The 27,619-nt window shown below is 43.5% G+C and overlaps 1 protein-coding gene across 3 annotated transcripts; it reads right to left on the bottom strand.

The window, feature by feature from the left end:
* Positions 1 to 1,879: 1,879 nt before the first annotated feature.
* Positions 1,880 to 27,619, bottom strand: CCDC34 (coiled-coil domain containing 34). 3 transcript variants are annotated; one of them, XM_033063626.2, is made up of 6 exons: positions 27,390 to 27,619; positions 23,594 to 23,726; positions 19,389 to 19,496; positions 4,117 to 4,275; positions 3,530 to 3,671; positions 1,880 to 2,341 (listed from the first exon to the last, which is right to left on the bottom strand). In XM_033063626.2, the coding sequence occupies exons 1-6, from the start codon at positions 27,551 to 27,553 to the stop codon at positions 2,145 to 2,147; spliced, it is 903 nt and encodes a 300-aa protein (XP_032919517.1). In that variant the 5' UTR covers positions 27,554 to 27,619; the 3' UTR covers positions 1,880 to 2,144. The 3 variants fall into 3 exon arrangements, with proteins under 3 accessions (XP_032919517.1, XP_032919518.1, XP_032919519.1); XM_033063627.2 differs by lacking the exon at positions 27,390 to 27,619 and adding an exon at positions 26,029 to 27,353; XM_033063628.2 differs by lacking the exon at positions 27,390 to 27,619 and adding an exon at positions 24,010 to 26,022.

Raw genomic sequence — 27,619 nt, 5'->3', positions numbered from 1 at the left:
GAGCCGAGCAGCTGCCAGTAAAAGCAGCTGCCAGTAAAAGCTGGCATTTCGCAATTGTTACAGTGTTACTCTGTTGCCCTGGCTCCCTGCAGGCAGCATGGGGGGCAGGGAGAGAGGCGGGAGAGCTCTCTTCTTCCCTCCTCTGCCGCAGCCCAGGGGAGGAGGCGGGGGGGTGCCGCCATTGCCGCGGCCCGGGGAGCTGACGGGGGGGGGGGCACCGCCGTTGCCGCGGCTCCGGGAGCCGACGGGGGCCCTGCGCAGCCATTGCCGTGGCCCGGGGAGGGGGGGGGAAGTGCGCGCCGCCATTGCCGCGGCCCGGGGAGGACGGGAGTGGGGGGTGCTGCCATTGCCGCGTCTCGGGGAGCCGACGGGAGCCCCGCGCAGCCATTGCTGTGGCCTGGGGAGGCGGGTGGAAGCGCACGCCGCCATTGCCGCGGCTCGGGGAGCCGACGGGAGCCCCGCGCAGCCATTGCCGCGGCTCGGGGAGGAGGCGGGGTGCTTTGTCCGCGCCTGCCGCCGGCGCCACGGGCGTGGGAAAGCTCCGTCCCCGCCCGCTGCCGCTGCTGTAGGAGCGGGGGAAGCTCCGTCCCTGCCTGCCACCGCGGGGCAGCGCCGACCCGGGGTGACCGAGCCCAGTGGCAGCGGCGGCCAGCACCGGGCTGGGCCACCTGGCCCCATCGGCGGCCCCTAGCGGGCCGAGCCTGCACAGTCTTAGCTCAGCCAGTAAACCCCGCCCTCCCACGGTTCTGTTACTAATTGCACGCGGGTCCTCGCTGCGAACGACACAGCGGCTTATATTCCGGTGTGGCTTATCTATGGACAAAAACCGAAATATTTGCCAACACCCAGAGATACGGCTTATACTCAGTGCGGCTTGTATTCGTGAATTTACTGTATGTCCAAGAATGGAAACTTCACAACATCACTGGGCAATTTGTCCCAGCATTTGATAACTCTCCCTGTAAAAAATTTTGCCTCATGTTTAAAAGGAATTTCCTATATTTTAGTTTGCACTCACTGCCTCTTCTCTCACTGGGCACTACTGAGAAGGGTCTGCTCTCTCTCTCCATCCATCAGATATTTACAGACACTGCTCAGACATTACAGAACTTTCTCCCCTTCATGCTGAACAATCACAGCTCTCCCAGGTTCTGCCAGGTGCTGCAATCCTTTAATCATCTTTGTGGCCCTTCACTGAGCTTGTTCCAGAACATCAATGTCAGTCTTTTACTGGCATGCCCAGGAATGGGCATAGCACTCCAAATGTGATCTCAAGTAGTTATGGTACATGGGACAGACTGTTTCCCTTTGTTGGGCAGTGTTCTTCGTCATGCAGCCCAGGAGGCTGCTGGTAGCACTTGCCACATTCCTCATCTGTCTATGTGGCTGAGGTGAGACTGACTACTGACCTGCAGTTCTGCATACACACCCTTCTTGAAGACAGGGTGGACATTCGCTTTATTCTAGTTCTCAGGAACCTCCCCTTATCACCAGACCTCTCAAAGATAATTTAGAGTATCCTTACAATATTTTCCACTTCCTCAGCATTCTCAGGTGCACCGTACCAAATCCCACAGACTCACATATGTCATTACTAGCCCCAAACTTCTCATGCCTGAGCAGTTCTCCCTGGTTTGTATGTATCAGGTCCAGCAAATAGTCTGTGTTTCCCTAAAGAGCCTGCATCCATTCCCACTATATTTCTGTAATCCCAGTGACATGATAACCCTGGAACTGATAGGCCTTGAATTCCTTCCACATTAAGCCAAGACTTGTTTTAAAATTTGTTACAAATAGCATCTTTAAAATAACTTCGTTAATACTGCTGTCCAAAAGAATAATTACATATACAAAAGAACTTCAACAATGAGAGAGGAAAGGAAGAAACAATCTTGTGCATTTTATTGGTATTGAGGTACAGTCCCATTACAATTTATTTTTTCCTTTTTTTTTCACTAAAATGCAATATAGAAAAAACATAAAAAATCTGATTGGTCAACTAGCAGCAAACACAAAACCTGCTCACAAAAATGAAAAAAAAAAAAAAAGAAAGGCACAAAGCAATTTGCTTTGGACCTATAACTACACAGAACTTCACATTTATGACCTAGTTTGCTGAAGATTGTAAGAACATTTTTTCTGGACTACAACTTCTTTCCGCACAGAGATCCAACACAAGGGTTATTCTTGGGCTTAGAAATCACCATTGGTAAAGATGCATGTGGCCGACTCTTCTTCATGGTAAGAACACTGTCATCCTGTGGGGGAGGCACATGTACCGGTTTCCAAGGAATGGGGTTACAATATGCTGGGGCTGGATACAAATTTCTATCAGCACTCCCTAAAATATTTAGAAAATAAACATAACTAAGAAGGAATATTTACACTACAAGTTTTCCAATGCAAGCAGTTATAATAATTTTCTGGACTAAATACAACACAACATCTTCAGAGAAAGACAGCATAGACACATCACAAAGTTTAAGTGATCCAAAATAATAAATATTCCACCTTTTCTTTTTTTTAAACAGTAACTGACATATTCTTCACCTCTACTTAAAATAATAAGCAGGTTGAATGCTCAGTCCTTTGTGTTCTTAAAATCTGCAAATGTCTACAAATCGGCTACTTTGTTTTACCCAATCACACAATGGATACATTTTAAAGTTGCAATACATTACACTGAATGACACAAGTGAGTAGACAAATATTTTGCAAAAATTATTTAAGGAAATTATTGCAGCTGTCAGTATGTAATGCAGGCCCAACTAAAAGACGAAGGCAAGGTATATCACTATTTGCAAATAAATGTAAGCAGAAGAGTAAAGGTTGTTCACCTGCTTTATACATGTTTCTTAAACATTCAGAGACTTGAATTTTGGTCTCAAAACTACTTCCGTTGCAAAGTCAAACAGAAGCAATTATTTTAGTTGCATAGAAAAATAACATGTTTTCAAACAAAAAAAGAACTAGGATTACAGAAGCCAAGGAGGTGCAGGCGAAAAGCGAAATAGAAAGGAAATCTTAGTTCAGAATACAGGTTGACGCCCCTGACTCCTTTTTCAGACAGGACTTCTGTCAGCTTCTAATTGCTCTTGTGTCTCAAAACCCCACCTTTTTTTTCTAAGGGGGATTCAGGCATACTAAGGTGACACACACCTTCTGTAAGAAAGAAAACTAACTTTACACGGATGCTGACATAAATAATTTGCTTCACGGGACCCAATGATTTCTCTAGTGATTCCTATGCCAGCTAAGAAAAATATCAGATAAAATCATAATTTGGTATGCCACGTAATTATCTCAAATAGTGCAATTTTCCTCCCAAATACAAAAAAAGGCTAAGAAAAATACACAAAAGGTCTCAAGCTGTTTCCCTGACTTATACTATGGTATAAGTAATCATTCCTATGTGCCAAAATTAGATATTAGATGAACGTATTAAACAGCCTCCATTTCACATTAAAATATTAAAACGAAGGAACCTCAAACCGAAGTCGCTACATATTTGTGTACGATATGTACAAACCTGTAGACTTCCCATGTGGGAAACCATAACCATTTAAAGCAGGTTGTGGTTTATTTCTAGCATTTTGCAGCCATTCCTTAAAGATTTTCTCTGATCTTGTTCTCTTTTCCTGTAGCTCAGCCTCCCGTTCTTTTTCTTTTTCCTAAAAAGAAAAGAAAATGAAGGTACTCCTAGACAAAAGCCCTTTACAATGTACACAAAATAGCAAATAATTTTTTGCAGATTTCCAGACTGCTGAATACATTCCAAATATTTCTTCAAATACAAGCACCTTTTCCTAACAATGAAAAAGATGCTTTTTTTGGTTTAAGTCTGAAAAAAACCCAGCCAACCCCCAACCTCCATATTACTCCAGTGTTTCCCTGAGAAAAGCTCAAAGGCTATTAACAAAAATATGCTAACATGCATCTTACTTTGCTGACCATACCACAATGTCTTTGATGCACTAACACTGCAACTCTTGAAAGATTTTCCTTCATGTACAACACTGCCATTTGATTTCAAAATATTCAATGTATCAAATCTTAATCCATAGTAAATTACAGATTAAGTGACTCCATCCAAATAAAGAATCAGTTCATTAATACCTTCTCTTTTTTCTTCTTTTCTGCCTCTTCAGTTCTCTTCTTCTTTAACCATTCTTTATACTTTATGTCAGCCTTTTCTTGTAATTGCATTTTTTCTAGTTCCCTTGTAGCTTTTTCCGCTATTTCTTTGCTCACCTTTCGTTTCCTTTCTCTTCTTTCCTACATGAAACATATGGAAGAAACAAAATGGAAATTTTTTTGTATATTTCAATGAGTGATTCTTCTGAGGAATACAGTCAATTTTATTACACAAAGAGAATTATCATAAACCTGAAAAAATGTGTGATATTGTAAGTTCTCTAAAGTCAGAAGCTATTCATCACTAGATTCCAGGTATGACAGACAAATGAACTTGTCAAAAAAGATAATAAAAATTTTACTTTCAGTTCTCCTCAAGTATACTACTCTGTTTTGTTCAGATTTTTTTCAAACACTTCAGACACATCTCAGTATTTGATGGGAATGAAATACATGTTGCAATTCTCAACAATGGTGTGTTAGCTTTACTCGTCAGTGAATCTAGGTTAAACTACAGTTCCAAATGGAAGTCAGGTACACTGCCTCCTTCTAAGAGTCTTTGAGATACGTAGATTGTTCAGCCCACTTAAGCATAAATTTATAGGAAAAAAAGAGTTCACATAAAAATCCAGTTCATGTTTTGTGGTATTCTCTTAAGTTTTCTATACTCTTCAATTTATTCACATAGGGACTATTTCAATAAATCAATCCACACATTTCTCCTGTTAAAATTATGAAAGGGAAAATGAGAAAGCACATTCTAGGGTAGGCAAAATGCTAACTTGAGTGTGAAGTGAAATGGCTGCCTGTATGATTTGGAAGACAGAATACACCAGAGGTGTCATTCACTTCTACATCTTTTCAGTGTGTGTGTATCGATGAACAATGTTCTGAGGATCCTTATCTAAGCAAACAACCATGTACTCACTGTCCATTTCTCGATCTGGAGAGGGAGGTATTTTCAATTGAAGAGTAACAATAGCTCTCATTTCTGTTCCTTGTAAGCTTTATGAAGTGTCTGGAATTTGCTGATGTGATAGTATTTTTGCTTAACTCAGCTCTGAAGCAACTGCATACCTGCAGAAGCAAAAATCTACCAGACAAGCTGTGCACATGACTTGGAGGAGAGACACAAGACTTAAGACCAGTTTCCTTTTATTAGAAAAGTACTGTTGAAAAAATATGTTCTTTTTCTTCTAAGAAATCTTCTACCTATACACTTCCCTGCATACTCCTCTTGAACAAAGGAGATATGTAACTTACCAGGAACTTATACTGACTCGGGATTATTACAGTTGGCAGTATGGGTATCAAATGCCTAGAACTACAGCTGCAAAGTATAAGAAATAAATGAAATATAGGAAAAAAATACATTCTCAAGAAAACCAGAAATATATTCCCATTTCAATTTTACCATTATATATTACCATTTTTCCCATTAAAAGAAAACTAGAAGTTCTCTCCATGTGTCCCTCCCCCATCTTTTTCCCCAGGTGTACTGCACTTATGGAAAATCCAATTATGCATAATGAAGCAGAAGCCATAATACTGCAGCTGTTTTGCAGTGTACGGAAAATGGTCAAGTATGAATACATTCAAATTTCAATGTTTATTCTGGAATGTAAAACTACACACAATTATAAAACAATTGGTATCATTAATATGACTTCACAACAGTGAGGTCTGTACGTGTGATAAAGTTATTTACAACCAACACTAATGAAAAAATACATTTCATTCTGAGAACTAAAAAAAGTTGAGATTCTGAAATGTTTTTACGCTAATGAAGCATGGAAACAAGACCTTTGTTAACTCGAAACAAACATTCCCATATTTTAAAATGTTGAAAAGAAAAAATAACATATTTTTGAAAAATTATTCAAACACCACCTTTCCAAAACAACCCAAATCACCAATCGCCTAAGCTTTCCCTCCATCTTCATCTAAAATTCATCTCAACCTCTTTCATTCAGAGCTGTTTCTCTCTCTTCATTACTAAATACTCCCCAAATGCGTCCACAACTCCAGCTTTGAGACAATGGTTGTCTGGGACACATAACAAGCATTAATATAGCTAAGAGATATATGTGAAATCTGAGTTAAACTATGGGAGAAGGTTACAAATATCTAAGACGTTTTGCTGTTCACTGACTTACCTCTGATGTTCATGAAAGTAAGTTACAAAACTAAGGATCATCCCAAACGACAGTCTTTAGCTAAGGATTGTATTGCATAAAAGACATGAAAATAAATATAGGAGAAAACTGAAAAAAACTGGGCTACTTCCATACTTAGGGGAATGATTCCACAATGGAAAACCATGACAAGCAGAAAATGGACTAAAAAATATTTCTAAATACTACCAAAGAAAGGCAGGAAAACTTCTTAAATTATGTATCTTAAATCATAATACAGCAATTTCAAGACCATAAGGCGCACCGGACTATAAGGTGCACTTTTTCTTTGCAGCGAGGATCCACCCCCAGCTCCTCCCGCGCAGTTGCTGGCCAAGGCCCTGCCTCAACCCGGCAGCCATGGGCCCCGGGGGCTGCCTGTACCCGGCAGGGCAGGGCTATGCCTGCTGCTGCTCGGCCCCGCCTCCCCAGGGCCGGGGCACACCTGCCACTGCTCAACCCCGCTTCCCCGGGCCCCCGGGCCCACCGGTATCCAGCAGGAGGGGTGCCGCAGGCCCCCGGGTCCTGCCTCCACCTGGCAGCCATGGGGCCTCGGGCCCGCCTTCCCCCAGCAGGAGGGGCACATGGGCCCCCAGCCCTACCTCACTCGGCAGCCATGGGGCCCTGGCGCCGCCTCCACCCGGCTGCCACGGCAACGCGGCCCTGCCTCTACTCAGCTGCCACGGCACCACGGTCCCGCAGGCCCGCCTCCATTGAGCTGCTGCGCCCCTGCAGCCCCGCCTCCACCCAGCTGTCACGGAACCGCAGCCCCACCTCCACCTGGCTGCCACAGCCCTGCCGGCTCCCCCCACGGCTCGCAGCTCACACTTCTGTGTTGGCAAATTTCCAAACTTTGTACATTATATAAGGCGCACCGGACTATAAGGTGCACTTCCAGGTTTGGGACAAAATTTTAGTCAAAAGGGTGCGCTTTATAGTCGTGAAATTACTGTACTTAGATGAGTTCAGCTACTATCTAGGCTGATTCAAAGTTAAATTAGGTCCTATGCAAACAATAATATGCCATACACATTACCATGAAAGCCACAACTATTGCTAAGTTTCACTTCCAGTGAGACATTCTTAAGACTGGGAGAGTCCCTCCAGAATTGCAGACTTTACACTCCCCTGAAATTTTTCTGCAGACAAATCAGAAATGCTTCCTCCTTCTCTCACAATCAAAACAGATTTTCCTTCATAAAGTTAGTGTACACCACATTCCCAGCTGCTTTAGTAACCTGTTTTATGTCAAGCTTTTGTCATCCTGACCAGCTTTCCCAGCTTTTCTCCCATCCTATTTATAAAAGTCTATAAAAAATGCTATGAATGTGCATATTATTGTACATGTTCTTCACTCCTTTTACTTTCCTTCCATGTATATGTGAGGGAAGAAAGTATTTGTTTATGCTTGGTGTTGTTTAGATTGGGTTTTAAAAATTCTCTTTGATTTTGTGTTCAAAACAGTCACAATCTATTCACTAAACCATTAGCAAATTTACATAGACGAAAATATAATTGCGGGTATTACATAAATTAAGGTATTGATTATAAAACATCCAATTACTCGTTGCAAGAAAGCCTTGCTCTCCTGCCACCCTACCAAGCACATAATTAAAGAGAAAGGATACAAATCTACCCTGAGGGTTCCCTGCTCTGTGCTGTGACTCTATGAAGTCTAATGAAGTCAGATTTAGGTCGGTACTTGGAAATGCCCCACCCAACACAAATCCATCTGTCCCACAAAGCAGTGATGGTGACTCTGTTCACAGCATGTGTCTTAGTCAGTACTAACTACTAACTTTTCAAGAAAAATCAGACCTGCATGTATATGGTGAATGGGCAAAGGATTTTAAAATTTGAAGAAGCGTCCCACTTCCTTCCTGACAGAAGGTAGAAACATTAAATAATTTTCCACTCAGGAAAAAAAGCCCTAATTGCTTTTCAAACAGAGGCATTATCTCCAACTGGAAGAAAACTAATAAAAACTAATAAAATATGTATATCTTACTTTCACATCAATGACTAAATGAGAGGCTGGAAGGTGTGAAGTGCAGAGGTGCTTTCTGTTCTGCATTTTCTATGTAGACTGTCACTGAGTAGAAATATTTCCAGAAACTAATGATGTGATTGATATTTTTAGGATAATTCTCAAGCAATCCTTTCCATCTTGTGGTCTGCAGAACGTGGTAACAGCTTTCACAGGTAAATGTTCTACTTCACAGCTGTTTGCTGACAGTTAGCATATTCTAGCATCAGTTAATGCTGAATGATGGCAAAATGCAGGAAAAGCTCACATTGTCAACATCAGAACACACATCCAAGTGCGCTTGTTTATCCTCATAACAATTGTGGACATCAACCACTTTTAGCAGTCTTAGAAATCCGGGTCGTTCAAACAACTGTAATTATATTTCCAATTTTGCCATATAACACAACTCAGTGACCAAGCCTAGCCCACACAAATATTCCTCTAATCTCTCCAGAATTTCCACGTGAAAAAAACAACAAAATGCAAGTAAGTAGGTCAACAAAGGTGTGAGCTGCAGATGCCCTTGGACACGTTGGTTTGTATCAATTTACTGCTGAAGTTCACACAGTCAGTGTAGACCCCACTGCAGTCTGGGAACTGGAGAATTACTGGATCTTTCTCCCAAATGGTGTTCATTTCATGTGGGGATTAAATGTATGGGACAAGTATAAAATTTTAGTGCACTTTGTTCCTGTAACACTCTTGGGATCTTCAGAAGAATGTGGACCCCATGAATGCTGCTGAAATACATGAGGACTCATATTCACCTGTCACACTGAATCCCTCTTCCAAAACTCTGTCTAAAACTCATTTAACACTCACCATGAGAAATTAGTTTATTCTGCTTATGGAAATTTGAAGGTACAGTAATCTCACGATTATAAGCCATATCGTTTTGACTAAAATTTTGGCCCAAACCTGGAAGCGCAGCTTATAATCAGGTGTGGTTTATATATGGACAAAGAAGGAAAAGTTGCTGTTTTAGTTTGGAGGACAGGTGTCTGCTAAGAAAGGCAGGAGTTTCCCTTTGAAATGGAGAATGTAAACCCCCTCCCTCCAAATTATTAGAATTTTGAAATCAAGGAGCTTTCAGGCAAAGATATGGGAATTAGGAATAACAGTTCTTTTCTAGGGAAATTAAAATAATAATACAGTACTACAAAGAAACAAACTCCAAACCCTGACAAAGTTAGAGTACAACCTGACACCCTGCCAGGCAGGGTAGGGCGTTGGTAGCAGTCCCATTAAATGGTGGTTACAGTCCTCTTGCAGTGACAGATGTGATTCAGTTGAAGCAGTGGTCTTGCAGAAAGTGCAGTTTCCCTCTAAAGGTCCAGTGGTGATGTGGAGAAGTCCAGTATTCCTTTGGAGTCCAGTGGAGAAAGGGGCTACCTTAGTGTCCTAAAACCTCTGTTTTATCTTGGTAAGAAATGTTGGGCTCTTCCCCTTGGCTGGAGCAACTTCCAACGGGATGAAGTAATTTTATCAGTCACACAGTGGGACTCAATGGGCCATTAGCAGAAAATGACTCCCTGGAGAAAGGATGGGTTGTGAAAAGATAAAGAACAATGCCCCGCCTGGTTTCGATGGATGGCCCATTAGCAGAATATCTCCCACGGAGATAAGGATCACTGCCCCCACCCTCAACAGATGGTGATAGAATAGATACGTTTTATCACACTCTGTATTGTAACGTGCGGCTTATAATCAGATGTGGCTTATATATGGACAAAGAACGAAAAGTTGCCGACACCCGGAAGTGCGGCTTATAATCAGGTGCAGCTTATAATCGTGAAATTACGGTAATTAAGATTCAGGTACAACCTAAAATTACAACCATGGCCTCAATCATGCATGACATCACAGAAAAATTCTGTGTAAAGACTTTTCAGGTCCAGAGACTAAAAGACCCACAATATTAAAAAAAGGAAAAAAAAAATCTTAAGAAATTAAGCCCAGACTCACAAGAAAAATTTAAGTATGTAAAGACAGACTTAGGTATGTAACAGAAAATTTTACTCTTAAATGCAGTTGGCTCTAATGATTGGAAAGCATTTCTACTAGAAGCTTCCCTCACAAACACACTTCTTGATAGGGTTCAGTCTTAACAAAAGTGGACATCTTAGCATCTCTTTCAAGTCTAAAATGTCAGCAAAAACATGAGGTTCTACATTAGCAACCAGAGCTTTGACTCAACAACAGTTCAGCTGTAAGAACAATCATCTAAGCCAGGGAAGATCTGGATTTCATGACATTTCTGCCAGAGGAGACTCCAACTAACATGTCCCAAGGCTGCAGGCTGGGATGACAGGATTCTCCACCTCTTCTGTGGTAGTGGTACTATTCCTCACAAAATAATTAACAACCCATTGCATGAAAGAAAGAAAGCATGAGCAAGCATAGCTTTTGAACTTAGAAGTCATGCTCAAGCTGTTGAACAATCTGCACTCTGTACTAAACATGCTGAGATAAAATACACATTAAAAAAAAAGACTTTGGTGTAAGAGTTGGTATCTAGGTGTCTTTTCTGGGAGGAATTAGCACACTAAAAAGAGAAGTCTGCTCCAAGAACACTGTCTTTCATTACTACATAGTGTGTTGGTTCCAGGCTTTCATATACTTCTTACTGCTTTTTGCTTCTCATTAAGACTATCAGCCAACAGCACAGTAAATGGTAAGAACAAAATGAAAAAACATTCAAACAGAACTTTTCCATCCTGTACCTAGTTTCCACTACAAATTATGGTTTTCAGTAACTAAAGGGGACTTCTTGAAAAGAAAAGAACAATAAAAACCGTCGAACATCCAAATTCTATTTTTAATGCCTGCTTGGTCATATTTACCAAGTGTTACCTTATTCTCTATTCAACAATGCAGAAAGTAGTAGAAATACTACAGTCAATTTTTGACTGGTATTAGAATAATTGGTTTTTCCAATAGAAAATTGTAACTTTATTACTTATGCTTTTACAACTTGACTAGGTATCCCATTATTACAGCACAAAGAATTACATGCAGACTAAATACAAGGATGTTAAAAAAATGAGTTTTAGAATTACAGTTATTTTGGAATGCAAGTACAGTAATTTCACGAATACAAGCCGCACCAATTTGACCAAAATTTTGGTGGAAACCCGGATGTGCGGCCAATATTCCGGGGCGGCTAATACATTAACAAAATTCTAAAAGCTGCCAACACGGAAGTGAGAACCCGCGGCAGCCCCAAGCCAAGCTGGAGCCCGGCCGGCCCCGGCTGAGGTGGGAAAGCCGGGCAGAGGCGGGGCCAGCAGTGTTGGGGGCGGGCGGCAGAGCCTGAGCCAGCAGGGCGGGGCAGGGAGGGCGGCAGAGCCCGGGCCAGCAGGGCGGGGAAGCCCGGGAGAACTGGGGCTAGCAGTGCAGGGGAGCCCGACTGCATAGGGGAAGATAGCAGAAGCAGGAAGCCCGGCGGCGGGGAAAAGCCCCCTAGAAGCAGGGCTGGCAGTGCACGGGAGCCACATTGCATAGGATAGGATAGTAGAAGCAGGAAGCCCGGCGGCGCGGGGCTGCCCGGCGGCAGGGAAAAGCCCCCTAGAAGCAGGGCTGGCAGTGCACGGGAGCCACATTGCATACGATAGGATAGTAGAAGCAGGAAGCCCGGCGGCGCGGGGCTGCCCGGCGGCGGGGAAAAGCCCCCTAGAAGCAGGGCTGGCAGTGCACGGGAGCCACATTGCATAGGATAGGATAGTAGAAGCAGGAAGCCCGGCGGCGCGGGGCTGCCCGGCGGCGGGGAAAAGCCCCCTAGAAGCAGGGCTGGCAGTGCACAGGAGCCACATTGCATAGGATAGGATAGTAGAAGCAGGAAGCCCGGCGGTGCGGGGCTGCCCGGCGGCAGGGAAAAGCCCCCTAGAAGCAGGGCTGGCAGTGCACGGGAGCCACATTGCATAGGATAGGATAGTAGAAGCAGGAAGCCCGGTGGCGCGGGGCTGCCCGGCGGCAGGGAAAAGCCCCCTAGAAGCAGGGCTGGCAGTGCACGGGAGCCACATTGCATAGGATAGGATAGTAGAAGCAGGAAGCCCGGCGGCGCGGGGCTGCCCGGTGGCAGGGAAAAGCCCCCTAGAAGCAGGGCTGGCAGTGCACGGGAGCCCAGGGGAACCAGGGCTAGCAGCGTGGGGGAGCCCGTCGGTGCGGCGGCCAGCAGTGCCGGCCAGGGCGAGCCAACATGGCAGCGGCGGTGCAGACGGGAGCGGGGAGCCAGGGAGTCTGGCAGCGGCGGCGGCAGCAGCACCGCCCGCAGGGCAAGCAAACGCAGCAGTGGCAGTGCAGACGGGAGCAGGGAGCCTGGTGGCGGCGGCGGCAGCAACACCACCCGGCCGGCCCAGCCAAGCCGTAGCGCCGAGCCGGGTCATCCACCCCTATCGGCAACCATGAGCGGGCCGAGCCTGCCTGGCCCCGCCCCGAGCCAGTAAAGCCCACTATGCCGCGATCCTGTTGCTAATTGGCCAATTTGTGAAAGCTGCGCACGGATTCTCGCTACGAACGAAAGTGCGGCTAATATTCGGGGTGCGGCTTATCTATTGACAAAGACAGCAACATTGTCGAGGCACCGGGGGTGCGGCTTATAATCCGTGCGGCTTGTATTCGTGAAACTACTGTATTCCTATTTGGGATTTCTGTTACTGTTGCAAACATATGCATAACACATGTAGTGGGTTTTGGTTTGGATGGAGTTAATTTTCTTCATAGCAGTTCCTGTTGTGCTGTTTGGATTTGTGAACAAAATAATGTTTGTTGATAACACAGTAAGTTATTAGTAAGCAGTGCTTACAAAGCTTCAAGATCTTTTCTGGTTCTCACCCCATCCCACCAGTGTATAGTATGGGGATGCACAAATAGTTGGGAGGGGGCACAGCCAGAACAACTGATGCCAACCAACCTCAGTAACAGAAGCTGGTGGGAGCAAGTGGGGTCTCAGCTGCCTCCTGGGGCTAACCCACAACAATACATAATACAAATATTTATATGTACACACATGTATACATATAAATTGAATACACTATAGATATTTTAAAGTTCAGGTTCTATTGCCATCATAAAAATGAAGCAGCTTTGCAGAGTCAGTAAAGGTGGATAAATACGATTTGAAGATACCATATTAGATTGTAGAAGGGGGAGTGCACTGCAACAGAGTGGATTTTTTAATATGCAATCAAAAAGTTGTTGTCATCAGGCCTGACCTCTAATCCTAATATTTTATTCAGCAATAATTCGTAAAACATTCTGTGATGACAGTGTTTAAGAATTAAACACTTGTGGCAGTTTACAGGCTCTTCTCAGTTTATGCATTTACAATGCATTTCTCAAAAGCTTTTCATACTTTGATTTGAAACCAGTATTTTGATTTAACCAGTAATTCCACAATTACAGGTAGCTTACTAAAGTGTTCAATCCCACACTGATAGGAATGAAAGAGATTTCATTACAGGATCAAAAGTTCACATAAAAACAGGAACTGAACACGAAATTTACTCAGTCAGTATTTATAACCATAGCCTCTTCATTTTTATCAATAAATCTAACAGTAAAACAGAAATATAAGTTTTAGTCACATAAAAAATCATGTTACGTTCATTTTTTCTTCTGCAATCAAAAGCATGCTTAGAGTTATTTTAGGGTCAAAATATTTCAATTGATACTTGCTAAAAAACCAACAGACAATTTACTGTTCGCCCACAAATGGCTCAACTTTAAGAGGGAGAAAAAGTAGGACTATTTTTGTCCAGGAGCGATCCAGTATCTTACTGAAAATTGTAAAGGCATTATTAGGTTCCAAGATAGTGCCTAAAAACTGATTTTATTAAGCTTTCAAATCCTAGTGAGATGAAAAATTTTGCCATGAACAAATATTTGTATTAACATATTTCATGGCTTAGAATGTTCTTTTATGGTTCATATTTCAAAATATTCCAGTTCATTTACAACCTTTAAGAACTACAAAAATTATTTACATAGAAGATTATTAGCTAGAATTCCTTTACAGTAATTTCACTACCATAAGACGCACCAGACTATAAGGCACACCCCCCGGGAACCGGCACATTTCGCAACTTTGTAGATCAGATAAGGCACACTGGACTATAAGGCGCACTTTTGTTTTGCAGCGAGGAGCCGTGTGGCGCGCAACAAAGTACCGAATTAGTAACAGAATCGCGCCATTGCTGGTTTACTGGCATGTGCTCGAATTGGAAGCATTTTAACAGATTGGTGTAGCCTTTAAATGCAGCCCCAGGCTCCCTCCCCGTGCGCAGGCAGGCCCTGGCACTCCTGCACGCTGCTGACGCCGGCTGGCGCGGTTCGGGACTGCCCGCAGTTCGGGGCGACTGGGGACTGCCCACTACCGCCAGGCAGGAGCTGGGAAAGAGCTGGGAGAGAGCCGACAGAGCGGGGACACAGCTGGGACAGAGCGGGGAGAGAGCGGAGGCAGGCAGTCGGCAGACAGTGGGGACACAGCTGGGAAAGAGCGGGCAGAAAGCAGAGGTAGACAGCCGGCAGACAGCAGGGATACAGCCCCAACAGAGCGGGTAGAAAGTAGAGGCAGGCAGCCGGCAGACAGTGGGGACACAGTCGGAACAGAGCGGGCAGAAAGCAGAGGCAGACAGCAGGGATACAGCCCCAACAGAGCAGGCAGAAAGCAGAGGTAGATGCCCGCAGACAGTGGGGACACAGCCGGGAGCTCTAGCCACAGGGAGGGAGCCAGACTGCCCGTGGGGAGGGACTGCTCGCTGGTGGCTGGGATCTGGTGTGGTCCATGTCGAACTCACTCTCGCCGTTAACAACGACCCTCAGTAATGCCTTCTCCCATGGGTAGGCAAGAAGGTTTTCTCTGATTGGTTTATTGTGGTCAGAAACGCGGGTCCCGGCTTCCCCCGGGATTGTTTTGGCGTGGAGATTTAGACAAATCCCACATTTCTGACCACGATAAACCAATCAGAGAAAAGCTTCTTGCCTGCGCGGGGGGTGAAGGCGTTACTGAGGGTGAGTGTTACCGATGAGCGTGAGTTCGGCATGGCTCCACAGAGGAGACTAGCTTACAACACACATTTTAAATTAAAAGCAATCAACCATGCAAAACAACATGGAAATAGAAATGCAGTTAGGAAATTTTTTTGGGGAGTTTTTTTCCCTTCACTCTTCTCAAACCTGGGACGACAGCCCTGGTGGTGCCATCTCGCTTCACTGCTCCAGTGGTTGCAACGCCTGAGGGGACAACCAGGTCCCTTGGTGTAATGAAATGCCCTTTGTTATGCAATCCTGGTAATTAGGTGCTTACAGACACTGAGTGCAATACTCGTTAGCACGTCCTCCTGTTGAGTAAATGAAGAGCATTCCCAGGAGACTACAGAGACAGACCAATACCAGAGGACATGCTGAGAAGGGTGACCACACCAGATGCCCAGCCGAGGGCAAGCAGCCCTGAACCAAGACAATCCCGAACCATGGACAGTCCGGGTCCCTCCCTGCGGCTGCAGGTCCCAGCTGTGTCCCGGCTCCCCACCTTGGCTGCAGTTCCTGGTGGGACTCGGCTCCCGCGTGGCGGTCGTGCCTCCTGCAGGTCCCGGCTCTCTCCCCGCATGGCAGCCGCACCTCCCGCGGGTCCTGGCTCGGCTCACAGTTCGCACTTCCGGGGTGGCAAATGTCACAACTTTGTCCATCAGATAAGGTGCACCGGACTATAAGGCACACTTCCGGGTTCGAGGGAAAATTTTAGTCAAAAGGGTGCGCCTTATAGTCATGAAATTACTGTACTTGCAAAAATAGTTTCTGTAAAATTATTAGAAGCACAAAAAAACTGTAGACCATATGACTTTTAATCCATATTAAATAATAATAAAAACCAATAATGAACAAAAATAGTGTTCAAGTTTTACCTCCTAACCTCACCAGAAAGACTATACAGTAACTTCACAACCATAAGGCGCACTGGAATATAAGGCGCACCCCCTGGGAGTCGGGAAATTTCGCAACTTTGTAGATCATATAAGGTGCACCGGACTATAAGGCGCACTTTTTGCAGCAAGGATCCGCCCCCAGGCCCCGCCTCAACCCGGCAGCCATGGGCCCCCAGGCCCGTCTGTACCTGGCAGGGCAGGGCTATGCCCACTGCCACTGCGTGCAGCATCCCGGGGGCCGGGGCATGCCCACCACCGCTGCATGCAGTGTCCCCGGGGCCGGGCTATGTCCGCGGTCACTGCGTGCAGTGTCCCCAGGGCCCCGCTGCTCTGAGAGTTCCCTGGCGCTCTGGGTGTCACGCGCCCCCCTGGCGCTCCGGGAATACCACGCTGCCCGTGCGCTCCAGGAATCCCCTGGTGCTCTGGGTGCCCCGATTCCAGTGGCTTTCTCACCCCCGTGTGGCCGCCACCCTGATGCCGGTGGGACCACCCTGCAGGGTCCCATCCCCGATGCCGGTGGCACCGCCCCGCAGGGCTGCCTCCCCGATGCCAGTGGGCCTGCGCTGGGCCGCCGTTGCCCCGATGCAGGCGGCTTTGCCCCCCCATCCATACTGCGCCACCGTGCTTTCCCGTCCCCTGTGCGGCCGCTGCCCTGAAGCCGTTGGGCTCGCCCCGGCCCGGCACTGGCCCAATGCCGCCGCCAGGCAGGCTCTGCTCGGCTGGGGACTGTTGCGGGCTCACACTTCCGGGGTGGCAAATGTCGTAACTTTGTACATCATATAAGGCGCACCGGACTATAAGGCTCACTTCCGGGTTCGGGGGAAAATTTTAGTCAAAAGGGTGCGCCTTATAGTCGTGCAATTACTGTACTTCACTATATTTAAGTTAGAGAAAGTATCACAACTAAAACTGTCATGCAAGAATACTAGCTTGACATACAGAAAATCAGAATTCTTTTATGCATAGACAAACATTTTATTTTTGACATAAATGTCTCTCATATTCACAGTATAAAGACCCTTCCAGCAGCGTCTTCTGGTGCCGGATGCTCAAAATGAACGAAGAAGTTTCATGTATGCTCAAGTGTGCCTGATGTTCTTTACCACTATGGTACTTAGCAATGGAAAAGGATTTGTGGAGATTACAGAGGTAAGTTCCCTGAAAGTACTGCCTCTTGCCAAATAAAGCATTTTCTGCACTTTACACACAGGGCTCAGAATCAATAACTTGCTTAATACAAATTTTAGTAAAAAAACCTACAAGTTTTGCCTCAAGAAGCATCTTTGGATACCTTTTTTTTTTTGAAAGTGCTTTCCAAACAGGAGATACATACACGCTCCCCAAGAAAATTGTATCAACTGTCAATGCTCATGACTCTTATCTTAAATGCAGGTGAAATCTTGACTTTAAACACCTCAGTCTCTGAATTGACATATTTGTCCTCTAGTCTGTGTCCAGATCCACAAATAATCTTGTGGAAACTTGAAGTGGGACAGTCTATGCAGCACAAATGTTAATATTCTAAGGACAGTTAAGCTTTTAAATTCAGTTTATCCTTGATTTGAGTGGTAAGTGGAACTATTTTAAGAGGCCAATGAATAGTTAAAGACACTCAGAATTTAATTTTAATTTGAATTTCATTTTGGAAGAGCAAAATGGAATTGTATGTGCTGAATAATAAATCAACTTTTTCCTGTGTACTTTAATTAGGAATATAAATCATAATAAATTAAAAGAGCAGGATCGGCTCTGCCATGGGTTTCTGCCAAATATCCAACCAGCATTAAGACTAATTACAGTAAGTTCATGATTATAAGCCGCACCATTTTGACTAAAATTTTGGTCCCAACCCGGAAGTGCGGCTTACACTCAGGAGCAGCAAATATATGAATGAAGTTCAGAAATTTGCCAACTCGGAAGTGCAAGTCCGCAGCAGCCCCAAGCTGAGCCGGAGCCCGTCCAGCCCCGGTCCGAAAGGGCAGCGCTGAGCCAAGTCTGCATGGCCCCAAGCCGAGTCAGTAAATCCCGCAATCCCACAATTCTGTTACTAATTGGCAACTTTGTGAAAGATGCACGTGGATCCTCGCTGTGAATGAAAGTGCGGCTTATAATCTGGTGTGGCTTATATATGGATGAAGAACGAAATGTTGCTGACACCTGGAAGTGCAGCTTATAATCGTGAAATTACTGTAGGTTCAATCCAAATATATGTTATTCCTGTGGTTCTAGAATGAATCTCAAGGAGTTCTAAAATTGTGAAAACAAATGTATGAGCTCTGCCCATCCAACTCAGCTAGTGCTATTGTGATGTTTTTAGTGAATTTTCATCTGATTTTATTCAGAAACTGAAGTATAGAACAGTAAACAGCTGGTATTGCTACAGACCATAAGGTGAAGAACACATCCACCCACGAACTACCAGGGGTTGTACATGCCCTGGTCTCCCAGGAGTTCCCATTTCTGCCATCAAGTGCATATGTTCACTTAGTGTGACACAGCTCTGTTTACAGAGTCCCACTGAGATCATGATCTGTCTGTTTCTTACCCTGGACTCAGGCACTCCCTCAAAAGTACTTAAAAAAATTTTTGCATCACCCAGAAATTAATTACTGACTGAAGGAATTCCCAATTACTAACTGCGGTCTACTAAGAAATCCCTCAATCTGTCCCCATATCTCAATTATCCCTTACACCATATCCTATGGTAAACACTCTTTGCCTGTCCATGGTGATATTTAACTAAATCCTTCTTCTGGCTCTACTTGGTGCACAAAACATTGTGTACAGTCAAGATGCACACTTAACCAAAAATGTTTGGGCACTGAACCTGGGAAGTCTGGGTATATTAAAGGCCAAAGCCACAGTTATAATCAGTAGAAAGCTACTGCACAAGACGTACACCACTTGTCAGTTATCTGACTCCTCAGAAAACAAATCCCTCTGTACTTTACAGAAAGAAAAAAAAATCAGTGTGGAAAAAATGTGTAGCTGCTTTGGCAGTCAATTAACGCAGCCATTTACCCAGCAAACTGAAAACATGGATGCCCAAACAGACTGAGTAAATTTTACATAGGTTTACTCATGCATGGCATGTACTAGAATACTTCCAGTCAAAGCAATATTTACCTCTTCTCTTTTTTTTTGGACCCATTCCTTGTGTTTCTCTTCAGCTATCCTTTTTCTTCTTTCATATTCTTGATTTTCCTTCATTTTCTCAAGCTGTTTATTCCTTTCCTAATTACAGAAAAAATATACATTTCAAACTTGTGGTGACCATTTACAGCAATAGTGGCAATAGTACTGCAGTTAAAACAATGTAAAGATTACATTTTCCTTCATATTTACCGTAACAATATGTATTTTTCCTTCATTAAGATTTTGGAGAAGAAAAATGGCAGTCAACACAGAAATACACAAACACATTAAATATAGTCAATGAAAATGCATAATTTTTAGGATATTAACTGGAAATACATATTTTAATTAGGCTTTGGAAGCGATTAAATATTTCAAATCACTCCTCAGTTTATTGAAATGCCTTTTTAGTCAGCAGACTCCTAATTTGCAGCAGTACTTTCCCACAATATTTAAAATTTGTACTGTGTACTGCTCTGCACTGTGAAAGGTATCAAAAGCTAAGTGAAATATTATTCACTGGTGATTTGTAGTACTAGAACTACTAGAACTTTAGGGCTTAACTCAAGGCTTACTAAAGCCAAAATCATTGCAGATTCTAGCAGATTTTGAAACAGGTGTTTTATTTTGAAGATGAGAGAAGAAAATTCAAAGTATACTTATATGACATACAGTATATATGCAATCATTTGTATCTCTCCAGTGAAGTTAAAAGAAAACACATAACTAAGGAAACAATTTGAGACATCTAGCTTTTCCAGCAGTAGCATTAACACTAAGTGCTAATTTTCAATGAAAATTCATACTTTCAAATACAGACAGATGAAATTATTTCCATGAAACTGATTTTATGGTTCCTACACTACAGTCAGCTTCACTGAAAACCTCCTTTTCTTAGGACATTGAATTTCAGTTTAGTAGGACAGCAACAGAAAGCTTACAGCAAGCTCAAAACCCCACAATACTAAGTCCGTTTGAAAATGCAGTTGTTGCTGTAATGAGGCAAAGTTACAGCAAATAACTTCTCTTGAGTTCCAAGACATCTGCATTGCAGGGATCTCAGTTTCTGTAAAAGCTGATGGCAGTGTAAGCACCTTAGAAGACTCAATCTAATTCCACTCCATTTATCCACATTTTTGACATTCAAGGCAGACTTGGTATAAATGTCAGCAGAAGATCTGGGACTATACGGTTGTTTCTGACTTTAGAATGCTTTTAATATGTACAGTAATTTCACGAATACAAGCCGCACCATTTTGACTAAGATTTTGTTCCCAAACCGGAAATGCGGCTTATACTCAGGAGTGGCCAATATGTGAATAATTTTCTGACATTTACAAACTCAGAAGTGCCAGCCAGGGCGCCGAGCCAAGCAGTTGCCAGTAAAAGCCGGCATTTCGCGATTGTTACAAATTGTTACTCTGTTGCACCGCGGGTGGAGCCTGGCTCCCTGCAGGCAGCACGGGGGGCAGGGAGAGAGGAGGGAGAGCTCTCTCCTTCCCTCCTCTGCTGCAGCCCGGGGGAGAGAAGGGGGGGCGAGGCGGCGGGGGCCCCGTGCCGCTATTGCCACAGCCCGGGGAGGAGGTGGGGTGCTCCGTCCCCGCCCGCCACCACGGGAGCGGGCTCCGTCCCTGCCTGCCACCATGGGGCAGCGCCGGGTCATGGTGACTGAGCCCAGTGGCAGCGGTGGCCGGCCCTGAGCGGCAGCGCCGAGCTGAGCCACCTGGCGCCGTCGGCAGCCCTGAGCAGGCCGAGCCCGCACGGCCCGAGCTGAGTCAGTAAACCCCGCCATGCCGCGGTTCTGTTACTATTTGGCAACTTTGCTGCACGCGGGTCCTCGCTGCGAACGACAGAGCGGCTTATACTCAGGTGCGGCTTATTTATGGACAAAGAACGAAATATTTGCCAGCACCCAGAGATGCGGCTTACACTCAGTGCAGCTTGTATTCATGAAATTACTGTAAATGTAGCAATATTTTCTTATATAAATATCACATATTCTCTTCTGGCATCTTACAAAAATGTTGATTATATTTCCCCCCCAAATATAAGTTTTTCATACTGTCTTGCTGCAGTTTAACATCTAATGTTTTCAAAATCTTACAAACTAAGAAAATTTACCTATACGACTATTTTCTACATAGCTTTAAGTAATGCTTGTTCTATTATTTTCTTAATACTTAGTTGAAAGATATCTGCTAGCTTACATTTCCATTACCAATCCAGAATATAATTGGGAAATCACAAAATGTTTGGTGGATGGGGATTAATGGATCAAAGCATATTCCTCAAATTTAACAAACTACTTTAGTGTACTGTTGACCTGTAAAATTTTGTTCCCGAACCTTCCAGTGGTAGGTGTTTCATAAACAACATGAGGTAGCATACATAAAACAGTTATATGCTATATTCACTTTACAGATAATCACAGAAAGGCTAGGAAAACATCCAAGGTCAAATAGTTAATCAGTAACTAAAGCGAGAAATTATCTAACTTTCATGTGATTGTTCTAATCACTACCCAATACTTCCCATTGGATTTTTAACAACAGTATAATTTAACCAAACTGCAACTACAAACAGAGTAATCAAGACAGAGTGCTCTCACTTAATTGTATCCCAGCCCTGGTTCTCAAGAACTGCTCATCTGCAAGGGGGCAAAAGATAGAATGAGGGGAAAAAAATGCTGTAACAGGGATCCCTATCCTGGAAAAGGACACCAAACAGTTGTAAAATTACAGTAATTTCATGACTATAAGGCGTACCTTAAAGCCTAAAATTTTGATTGAAACCCAGAAGTGTGCCTTATAATCCAGTTCCCCTTATATATTGAAAAAGTTTGAGTATTGAAGGGATCTCGAAACAATTTCTGTTTCACATTGTGCAGCAACAAACATGAAGCTCACAATCAAATGACCACGAGCAGGCAGAGTACTTTTTCCCTCTGTGGAGAAATTTTTCCCATTATCATGCTAACAAAGCTGGCAGGGCAGCTCCCTTAGCTTTTAATTGCTCAAGACAAAAGAGATGGGTGGGTGCTCTCAATGTCTCAATTGCTGGGGGGGTTTGAGTGGTTGGGATGGACGGTTGTGGTTTCCTTTTTTTTCCTTCCAGGGGTCACTGGCACTAGCTGGCCCGAACGTGTAGGAGAGAGGTTTTTTCTACCGCAGGGTCCCGGGGTGCGGAGGCAAACGTGGGCCGCATCCACGTCCCGGGGCAGGGCACAAGCCTGGCCGGTGAGCAGTGGGGCCCGCCCGGTGCCAGCTGCAGGGTGCAGGAGAACGGCGGCTGCAGGATTCCAGGGCCCGCGGCACCCGGGAACACTGCCCAGGGTGGGGGGCAGCAGCACCGAGTATCCCACAGCCCTAGGCGCCTGGGCCACCCCGGCACCGGTCCGGCCAGCACGGCACTCGGGGGGCTCTGCCGCTCACCAGGAAACTTTCCCGCTGCCCTCACCTCCCTGGGTCTCACCTGCGCAAGAGTGGAGCTGCAGGTTTAATAAAAGTGATTGATTTTTCTTTGGGTTTTTTTTTTTAGTGTTTTAATTCCTTTTCAGGTTGCGTTTAAAGGTTACGCCAATCCGTGAAAAATGTTTGCAAATTGAGCACCTGCCAGTAAACCCGCGATTGCGCGATTCTGTTAGCAATTCGTTACTTTGTTGTGCGTGGATCCTTGCTGCAAAAAAAAGGTGCGCCTTATAATCCAGTGCGTCTTATATATGGAAAAAGTTTGGAAATTTGCCGACACCCAGAAGTGTGCCGTATAATTGTGAAATTACTGTACATGCTAAGTGGGTAACAGCACTGTGTCACAAAACTAACCAAGCAGCCTGGCATATTTATAATCAGCACACGTCCCATTTTCTTCTACAACCCACATGCAGGCGTACATACCCATGCTGAAAATCAATGTAGTAATTATATAAATGTTTTAATCTTCTAACATCGAACCATTACCTGACAGTTGGATAATCTAAATATTATACAGCACCAGTTCAATGAAGCATAACATGTAGTAAAAGAAAATGCACATAACATGAATCATGCCAGCACTGACAAACACAAGCACTATGGAGGACTAAGACATAAAAAAAAATAAAAAAACCAACTACTTGTGTTTTGACAACCAACGAAAAGGAAGTCCTAAATATGCAATCTTTTATTAGACTTAGAATCAAAATAATTGGATGTAATCACCTCTGCAGCTCTAGCTTGTAAGCGGGCACGCAACTCCTTCTCTTTGCTAATGAACCATTCTTCCCATGGTGAAAGGTTATCTTTCAAAAGTGACACTTTTCTTCTTCCTGCTATTTCAGAATGTTCAGCCCTCCTGAATTAAGAACAAGAAACATAAGAGAGTATTATCTATAATGTATTTGACTGAAAAGTTAAACTGTGTTTAACAGTGTTACTGTCATGAAAAAGTACTTTTCTTTTATGGCATAATGTAACATAATTTTTCTACTTGCTCAGTAATCTCCCTTAAGGATAAATGGCATTTATGATGCACCTCTGACCATCTCCTTTACAGTATATATTTTACTTACTAAATTCTAAACTGTGGAACAGATTCAAACATCACCTTTTAGGAACTAAACAAAAAGAATACTCACAACATCAATGTGTCACTTTCCTTCTTACACATGGAAGCCCAGGAAAAAGAGATTTAGCATTAACATCCTATCCTTGGTCACAAGAAACTGCATGTATCAAGTGGTCTTTAGCAAAAGCAAAGCAAAAATGTTATTTTCTTTATTCAAGTCTTATACAAGTGGATTCATGGTATCAAGCAACCTCAGCAGTATGAATCCGTTCATTAGGAATCCATCCATTCAATCCAGTAAGTTTTCCACCTTAAAACACTTTCACAGGAAATGTGCTTAAGGAATACAGCTAGCATGCAATACTTGATGGTATTATACAAGGTTCTTTTAGACATTTAATAGGATGTCTTACATAAGTCACCCATAACTTCTTTACTCATTAATAATGCAGCAATCCTAGCCCCAGGTCAGAAATATCTTTTATAATATTCTGTACATGTACTATTTTGTAAGTAACACAGTGTATTAGGGTCCAAGTCAGCAAAATTTCAAAACATGCAAAGAGATTTCTTTTAAAAATTTCTTTTATCTGCCACAGAATTTTTTCTTGAGAACAAAGCAATGAAACTAGCACTTTACTATTTCACATGGATGTACAAGCTCTGGAAATACCTACCTACATACATACTTCACTACAGGAAGGAATATTGTTTGCTGGATCTAAGCTACAGAAGAAGCATCCAACAAGCATATTATGCTAATGCTCCAAAAATCAATTCGTTTAAATACAAGATATCTGGATTTTATCAATATAAAAAGTACAACATATTCACAGGACACAGCAGCAATCCAATACTCAATTGCACATTTTCTGTCCCAGTCATGTTTAGAATACATTTCTGTGGTAGAAAGCATTTGGAGACAATGTAGGATCTTTGTCCTACTCTTCCCTGTTGTTTTATCCATATGCATTTGCACTAACAGGACTGCTTGCTGGTCAAGTCAGGGTAACTGATTTACACAGAACCTGGAATAGGTTTATTTCCTCAGACAAAGCCACTTTTATAGTGTGAAATGCAGACTAACAGAACTGACACACAGAGAACGCAAGGACAGCAGCAGTACAGACCAAACACTCTCAAGCCTAGCACAGTCCCACACATTCTGCTGCACTCCAGGGCTTTAATGCTACAGCATTAATAAAGGCAAAAAATTTTAACAGAGACAGCTTTTAAACACATACATATAATAAGAGATGCCACTCAAGAATGCCTAATAACACGTTTTGTAAGAAAATAAGTCTCTGAAACTTTATTAAAAGATAAAAGTATTATACATTCACATTCAGGAAAAAAACCCCGTAACTTTATACAGACTTGACATTTTGGGCAGGGAAACTTCCTCAATACATTCTTTTGCTTTGCATGATTTGTGTTATGGTATCTAGTGAAACACGACTGATAAATCAAACCAACCTTAGAAAGGAGAACGAATAAATTAAGAAAAATAATATTTATTATGTCTTCTATCAGTACTCATGAAATTCAAGCTGTCAACTTCTCAAAAAAGTTATTCACAGTAATAGATTGAAAACTTACTATAGACAAGTAAGAAATAACAGAAAATGAAGCTTAAACAGAGGAAAAGACAAGTTCAGTATTAAGTCCTGTTAGGAGGAACACTTCAATACTGCACCTAAAGCTCTACAATTGCACCAGAAGCCAGTCTTTCTTGATGTGCATCACAGCCACCAATCACACCCTCCCTGGCACACCAACCATGCATTTTAAACCACAAAGATCTTGAATTTCACAGGATCATTTTCTGAAATTCTAGCAGTTATGAACGTCTTCAAAATAATTAAAATAATAGACTTCTTAAAATATCCCATTGTCAAGTGCACATTTATTTCTAAATAAGTATCTTTAATCAAACTAGACACATGTGGTATTAGACTTAAATCTGATTAATAGAAAACCGTGATTATCATTTGCCGTATATTCACTAAGGTTACACCATCAAACGTAACACTGGATTCAAAACAAAAGGATGAAAATGCCTAACCCATTAACAAGGCCTTGTTTTTACCTTCTCTCTTCTGCAAATATTGCACTTCCCACATTGAGCATCTGCCTCCAGCTAATTTTTGCATAGTTTTAAGAGGACAGTAACAACAACACCAAAAGGATTCAGAGTGCATGCGTACATGGGAGGTACATAAGAAGTGTTTTGTATTATTATACTTCTGAGATCTTGACAGTTATACACAGAGGTTGCTATAGGAACACTTGGTAGGCACTTAGTGCAACACAGCAGCAGTGTTACTCAGAAGCAGTGTCTAAATCAGCAAAGCATGTACTTTGCCCACGGTTTAATAAGACTGCCAACTCAGGCCCTAAAAGAGGTTGTCTTCAGCTGCATCTTATTGCTGCCAGAGAATACTGCAACAACAGGCCCAAGAGTTGGGAGCTGTTTCAAACAGCCTCTGAAGCTGCAAAGACGTGTTGTAGCTTGAAAAAACTGCAACAGAACTTCAAGGTACAAGAACAAAATTGCTTATTGGGAAGTAGTATACAGAGAGGTAACAGAAAAACGGAAAGAGAAGGGACCATAAACTGGCTGATCTCTTCACTCTGAAGCTTCTGACTACATTTGAACACTCCTTCTCTGGACTTTTATCACCTTTTTCAAGAAATGTTTTTAACATTTCAGTTACCAAAGTTCATAACAAAGTTCAGTGTGGTACATATTCCTTCACTGCACTCCACGGAAATTTAAGAACCATGCTGGAAACCTGCACCCCTGTGAAGCACTGCTGTCCTTCCTTTACTCCACTGCCACTTTTAGCTCAGTTCAGCCTTGCTAGTCACATTCACCACCAGTTAATGCACAAATCTCTGAAGTTTCCACCATGAAGTTGTATTCTAGAATAGGATAGGCTCTCTCTGCTCTTCCCCCTTCTATTTTAAAGAGAAGAATAAGAAATGCTAAGTCTCCTGTCAAGCTAGCGAGATCCCAAATAAAAAGAATGCATATTATGTTTGCATATAATTAAAATGGAATAAGATTAAGCCACCGGAGCAGGAGCTGTTCAGTGCATACATACAAAACCTGTCTCTGGACCGAGCTATATAAAATATGCAAAACAACCCTTTAGTCTACAAGCACTTTTAAATTAAAGAGGGAAAGACTATAGCTTTTTATCAGGCTCAGGTCAACTGCTAATAGACAATTTATAGCCTATAAAAATACCCATAAAAATGTCCACTGAGAAGACCTTCCAAGACACTTAAAAAAACTCCCAAAAAACCACAAAGTGCTAAAAGTGCTTATCTATTCAAACAAGACTATATTTATGTAAAATAATCTTCTGTCCCCAAGCGGAGGGAAGCTAGTGCAGGGGCCCGGCTGGCCAACAAAGGGCAGCCCCGATCCCTGCAGGGGGTTACCTATGGCCTGGCGGGCTCCGAGAGGCCGCCAGCCGCTCCTCTTCCTCACAGCCCGGGGAGCTGGAGCGGGAGGCCAGGGAGAGCGGCGAGCCTTCGGAGGGGCTGAGGGGGCGCTCGCCCTCAGCGGGCGGCGGGCCGAGGACCTCGGCCCCACCACCGCTCATGGCGCGGAGCAGTGGCGGGAGGCGACGGAGACGGCGACGAGCAGTCACGGCAGGGGCGGTCGCCGG

This window comes from Catharus ustulatus, chromosome 6 (genome assembly GCF_009819885.2).
Source record: "Catharus ustulatus isolate bCatUst1 chromosome 6, bCatUst1.pri.v2, whole genome shotgun sequence".
NCBI lineage: Eukaryota > Metazoa > Chordata > Aves > Passeriformes > Turdidae > Catharus > Catharus ustulatus.
The sequence above is the reverse complement of the archived record's forward strand: the minus strand, read 5'-3'. Positions and strand labels throughout refer to the sequence as shown.